Source organism: Clinocottus analis, unplaced genomic scaffold (genome assembly GCF_023055335.1).
Source record: "Clinocottus analis isolate CAN_PGR_092001 unplaced genomic scaffold, fCliAna1.0.p SCAF_22, whole genome shotgun sequence".
Taxonomy (NCBI): domain Eukaryota; kingdom Metazoa; phylum Chordata; class Actinopteri; order Perciformes; family Cottidae; genus Clinocottus; species Clinocottus analis.
In genome coordinates this window covers 4,412,415-4,418,389 of record NW_027175954.1, presented here as the reverse complement: position 1 = coordinate 4,418,389, position 5,975 = coordinate 4,412,415, and the positions used below count along the sequence as shown (strand labels likewise).

General features: G+C 39.2%; 1 protein-coding gene across 2 annotated transcripts; it reads left to right on the top strand.

Annotated features, from left to right (window-relative positions):
- Positions 1 to 1,711: 1,711 nt before the first annotated feature.
- On the top strand, positions 1,712 to 4,544 carry lsm6 (LSM6 homolog, U6 small nuclear RNA and mRNA degradation associated). 2 transcript variants are annotated; one of them, XM_068589101.1, is made up of 4 exons: positions 1,712 to 1,751; positions 2,219 to 2,324; positions 2,437 to 2,550; positions 3,813 to 4,544. In XM_068589101.1, the coding sequence occupies exons 2-4, from the start codon at positions 2,231 to 2,233 to the stop codon at positions 3,845 to 3,847; spliced, it is 243 nt and encodes an 80-aa protein (XP_068445202.1). In that variant the 5' UTR covers positions 1,712 to 1,751; positions 2,219 to 2,230; the 3' UTR covers positions 3,848 to 4,544. The 2 variants fall into 2 exon arrangements, with proteins under 2 accessions (XP_068445202.1, XP_068445203.1); XM_068589102.1 differs by lacking the exon at positions 1,712 to 1,751 and adding an exon at positions 1,763 to 1,836.
- The last annotated feature ends 1,431 nt before the right edge of the window (positions 4,545 to 5,975 follow it).

Below are 5,975 nucleotides of genomic sequence, written 5' to 3'. Positions count from 1 at the left end.
ATACATGGCTCTTAACCACTCTTGTTTATGACTTAAGGACTTGTAGTACTGACCTTAGTTTAACACAGCAGCAGATACCAAATTAACCTCTAGCCTCCACAGGGCTAGCCATGCCCTGCTAACAAGCAACCTGTCTAGACACACAAGAGGTACTTTATGATTCCACCTCTCACACCCCCCCCCCCCCTCTTTCTTTCTCTCTCTCTCTCTCTCTCTCTCTCTCTCTCTCTCTCTCTCTCTCTCTCTCTCTCTCTCTCTCGCAACCTCTCTGTCTCTGTTAACACGTACTGGCACATCCTCCCTCCCTCTGTCCTCTTCTATCTTTCACCTCACCATTTCATCCCTATTTTGCCCCTGCACCATTTTTCATGTACCTCCCAAGCTGTGCAGTGTTTGGGTCATGCACCCAGCAACCAGAGTTTTATCAGATGGTAGACTTTGTCTTATCCTTCACAACACAGCCTGGCCACAGCATAATAGAATAATGAAAAGATCTGACACCTCTGGAGTGCTTCATTTCAATAACACTCGCAAAAAATACGAATCATACAATAATGTTTTTTTCTTTATAATGACACTTTTTACATTTCAAAGGCAATGTCCCTTTGAGTATATTACAAAACTTGGAATAGGAATTTCATAAGAGATTTTAAAACAATGTATAATCTAAGGTGCAATAAGGTCACTATACTCAGGTTTGGGTTTCATACACAGTATAACTACATTTCTACAGCAATTGTATTATGAGTAAATAAGATTAAGCAAATAAGACAACAAAAGAGAAATCTGTAAAAGTTGTGGGAAATAAAATGTTATTGTCTGTCAAAAAGACACATGTTGCGGTATTTCCAAAGTTTTACTGTTATTTATTGCTCGAAGAACAAAATACTCTACTTTAATTTAATAGTTATAATAGGTAATAGTCAAAAAAATGAGCCCAACCCAAGGTGAAGTATTGCTTGTTTTATTCAACCAATAATTAAAAACCTCAACCTAATTAGTTTACTATGATATATGACAAAGAAAAGCTTACAATCCTCACAATCGCTATCAAAATACCACTGAATAATTTTCTGTGCAGCTCTTACAGTCATTCACACATTCCCCCTTCTCTCTCTCACAGCTCAGACCTCAACCCAGTATGTACATCTGGTGACCAGCTACAAGTCCAACATGCAGCAGCCAAAGACTGTAAACTTTTGCACAGGTTCATGGAGGCTGTGCTATAAATACGGAGAACATGCAGCAACACATTTCGGCTGGGCAAATTGTAACACTAGCTTCTATCTTCTTTCCTAATTAAACTTTGACAATAAAACTGTCATATTAAAATGGTATATAGACAACATAAACTAACAATATTTGTTTATATTTAAGAATAAAATATTCAATCTAATTGGACCATACCTTCTCATATTTAACCAATTTTAGGTGGAAACAGGCCCATGATTTTTCATCGGTTTGTGAAGTGTGCAAAAAGCTGTACGGTCTCTCTGTAAATACAATGCTACTGTGTTGTAAATTAATGATCTGTTGACTGAACATGTGTCTTAACCACACGGAAATTATTTCAATCTCTCACTTATTAGTGTCTGTACGTTGTTCTGTATTTCCAGCGCTCAATTTCTTTTAGTCTGTACCACTGCGCTCTTTGTTGTTTTTGTCCTTACCCGGTCGCCGTACAGCGCTCGTCTCTGATTGGTCAATACGCGGTCCATGCCGAATACAATCGTTTGGAGAACGTCTATCTGGTAAGTAAAATGCTACTAAACTCGTAGCAATTGATAACAACTAGTTAGCTATTCAAAGAAAACGCCTCCACCGAGTCAAGTAAACGTATGAAACTGGTCACATTTTTAACGACTCTCTCGCACCGTTAAATTTAAGTACATTTCATTGAAGATGAATTTACAGTTAGTGGTTAACAGATAGCGGGTTAGCTACACCAATTAGCTGGCAGCTAACGCTACTTTCTCTCACAATATTACGGTAATTAACAAGTAGCTAGCTGTAAACTTCGGACTTACATTGGTTTCGAACACGTCATAATTATAGCTTTGTGCTGCTACACTCACAACATCATGTAAACACTACTTCGTTGTTGGTTTGAATGAATGAACGCCACCGTGCAACAGATAGCTGGCACAATGCTAATGTGGCTGTTTGAAAGGCACTGCGATCAGAACATGTAACTCGCTGCTTATCTTTACTATTTTAGATCGCAGTCAAGATGAGTCTGAGAAAGCAAACCCCAAGCGACTTCCTGAAGCAGATAATCGGCAGACCAGTGGTGGTCAAACTGAACTCTGGCGTCGATTACAGAGGTAATGACCCCATCGTGTCTAACCCATCCACTTTTTGTTCTTTCCAATATGCCATTTTAAATAAGATGATGTTCTTATTTGCCAAACATGTATGATATGTGTCACGTCACAGGAGTGCTGGCCTGCCTCGATGGTTATATGAACATTGCCATAGAGCAGACCGAGGAGTATGTGAATGGGCAGCTCAAGAATAAGTACGGAGATGCTTTTCTCAGAGGAAACAATGGTAAGATTCCCTAATATATAATCATATCTCCAATTAGTGGACACTTAGGCATGTAAAGACTTGACAAAGAGTGCATGATTCGTTTTACATGGTCACATGTGTGCACAGTTTTTTCTTATACAAATCAAAGTGAGGGACTCTGGTTATAGACACAGGCTCTGGCCTTTTGCACTGCTGACATTCATAGTAGAAAAAGGACGAATGACATTAAAGACGTTTTTGTTCTATACAAGTGTCCTATTTGTTTTAAAAAAAGTAAGCCACTGAAGTGCCTCACATGAGTATTTTACTGCCAATTACGCATTACATGGTGCCAGTTAACAGCTTGAGTGACAACACAAAGCTCTACTGTTGAACAAACAAAAAGTCGAATGGCAGAGAAAGACTTCATGGGTAAATCAACCATCTAAAAAAACCTTGTATTCTGATGTTCCTTAGTTTTAAAACATTTATTTAGCCCTCCCCATTCAAAATAAACGAGCTGCCCCTTTCAAAATCTATTACACTTGTAATATTAATAATGTGGAAAGCTTAAATCAACTGCCATTGGCTCTCCTGCTTAACTGCTGTTTATGGTCAATCCTTGATAAACAAAGGATTGTAGTAAGTGAGTTACATATGATCTGTATCCATCATAACAGTTAGAAGAACATATCTTCTTTCCGCGGATGTCTCTATTTTTTCTTACACCAGCCATGTACGGTATTTACAGTCTGATTCCCTCTTGAATATGAGTCATGCTGGCCAGTGCAGTTCTCACCGTGATAAAAGGGCCAGCTGAAGATAGGGCTATTTTAGTCCAAACAGAGCAGGTTGATAAAATTAGATTTTAGTAAAAGATGATATTTACTCGACTGCTTTTCTGTACAGTCCGAGCATTACACCTCCAATCCAAGAGAATGACCAGTGCAAAACAATTCCACATACATCGGGTGAGAATTGACGGTGGTCAGTATAACCCAAAAGAATGTATTCATTTGTGGTGTATCATGGGAAGTGAAGGGTCGGGTGAAAGCAAATGGAACTGAGCATCAATAATCAGCTGGACAAATATTATAACTTCACTGTATTTGGTTGGGCCAGCCAAATAGTTGACCTAAAGTACCAACCTTCATCTCTGGAAAGCATGATCACATCAAATGAATCCAAACATGAAATATAAATAATTCATTTCAGATTTGTCTCAGAGATGTTATTGTGTTTCTCTCAGCAAAGCTACAGCCTTCACTGTTCTAAATATTTATTTTCCTGTCTCTCCCCAGTTCTTTACATCAGCACCCAGAAGAGGAAAGCATAGTGAAGACCCTTCTGTTTTTCATTTATATTTTACAGTGGTTGATGTTTCAGTGAATAGCTGTCCTGTTTTTGGTTTTGCAAAGCCTGTTGTCCTGAAGAATATTCCTTTTTGTAAAAGTCAGATTAGTTAATAAACTCTGAGTTTTGATTTATGTCTGATTATTCACCCACTTTGGTGTCAACATCACAAGTAAAATTGTAACAGGGATTTTTTCCTGTACTCTATTGTTTTTTTTGTAAAAAATGTGGATTAATGTTTGAACTAACAGTAGAATTCCAACAGGCTTCATTTTGAAAAGGAATTGTCATTCCTGTGCAGAGTTGTTCATATTGTAATATCTTGTGATTTAATTCTTGGCTATATCAGGCTTCTCCACTGCCAGTGGAATAATGAAGAGTGTTTTGTGGCCAAATCATTCACTCAAAGTTTACCCCTTGAGCAAGCAAATCTACCACTGTTTTACCACAAGGCTTCAAAAGGATTAGAACATAATTTTGTAATTTGTCAGTACTAATGTGCTAATTGTGTACTTGATCTTGATACGACTTGCCTGCAGAAACCCATTACTGAATGGCCTGTGTACAAATGTACTCCTCATCCTGCATTTACTTTACATTACAAGTCTGATTAACAGCTATTTGTACGTTTAAAAAGAAGTTCAAGTAATGTTTCACATTATAAAAAGAAACTATTTCAATTGTACGCTCATTTTTTAAAATAGCTTTTCAGGTTGCTTGTTTTTAAATTGAGTAAGAGTAATGAAAGTATTCCTGTAGCTCGAGATCATGACTCAGTCCAGTAATGTACCTGCATCTGAACTTTGAAGTGCTCATACATACAAAAGTAACTTGTTGCTTTAGTGCAGGATTATGAAACTATTCAATATGTACATATGAAAGAAAATCCTTCATTTACTGGCCATTTAAACATTCACTACTGAATAAAAAAAGAATGTGACTGCAGGACTAATTCATAAATGGTGCCACCTGCAGGCTATGCCAGGCTGCATTAACATGTAAACAGATATGTCAGATCAACTCCCACCGCCCTCTGCAGCAGACTTCCATGTTTCAGTGCATTTAAATGTCGCAGAACACACAGCTTACCTTTTGTCATCCGTGGCTGCGCTGGGATGCTCTTTGTTCGGACGGTTGGCTCTGACGTTTGCCCCGTGAAAACAAATGCAGCAGTGTATCTGCAAAGAATTGGAAGTTTATTTCATTTTAGTGTGGCCTGTGGTAATTTAGCAAATGAGTTCAAAAGTGGCACCACCTCATTACGCTAAGATAAGAACGCTATAAATATATGATTCATTAGGCTCTTAATGAGAATGTTGTAGTGAGGAGGCAGTGAGGGGATTTCTTTCCATTTCAAGGGTGGATTTTTGAGAGTCTTGTTTTCCAACCTGTACATGCGCACTCTGGCCCCTGGAAGGAGACAAAAGGCTGCCAAGGTCAGGCCCGACTTGAGAATGAAGGACACGTTATTGATCAAACTCTGCCGAGCTGCAGCTGTAGAGAGGGAATGTTGAGGGGTGGAGGTGGGAGGGGGGGGGGGATTGAGCTGCAACATACACACACACGCGCACACACACACTGGCAGACATAGGCATCGAGTGATTTGTACACAGAAACGCATTGTACACAGTGCAACACACAAAGAATAATTATGGCACCTAGTGAGGGTTAGTACAGGCAAATATTTACCCACTGGAATCATAACTGAGCCGCTGGCTTTGTGGCCTCGCAGGGAACCCAATTAATACTATTCACGCAAATGACCTAGTGGCAGACGTCACGCTTATTGAACCATCAGCTTTTTCCCCAAAACACTGAACTGATGCAGTTCCTTTTTTCATGTTGCATGTCCAGTTGCATTATCCCTCACATTTTTCCTCCCTTTTTTTGATCATTATTATAATAATCTATTTTTTTCATATAGTTTTTTTTTAAAGATGCTGTAGTGGTTTTGGGCACTGGTTCGTCCCCACGCACCTCGTAAATGCAGACGCCTGGTGGAGGATGCTGCAGTGGCTCGGCATTGACGTATGGAGGTGAGTGATGGAGGCGAGAGGACAAAGGAGGATAGAATAGGTGACAGCCTTGTTATGGGAGAAAAAGCAAGGGGG

What these genes read in the sequence shown, in the direction of transcription:
- lsm6 (XM_068589101.1), top strand. Translation starts at nt 2,231, where the DNA reads ATGAGTCTGAGAAAGCAAACCCCAAGCGACTTCCTGAAGCAGATAATC. An exon ending in CTCTGGCGTCGATTACAGAG is followed by an intron (nt 2,325 to 2,436) that starts GTAATGACCCCA and finishes GTCACGTCACAG; the next exon opens with GAGTGCTGGCCTGCCTCGAT. An exon ending in TTTTCTCAGAGGAAACAATG is followed by an intron (nt 2,551 to 3,812) that starts GTAAGATTCCCT and finishes GTCTCTCCCCAG; the next exon opens with TTCTTTACATCAGCACCCAG.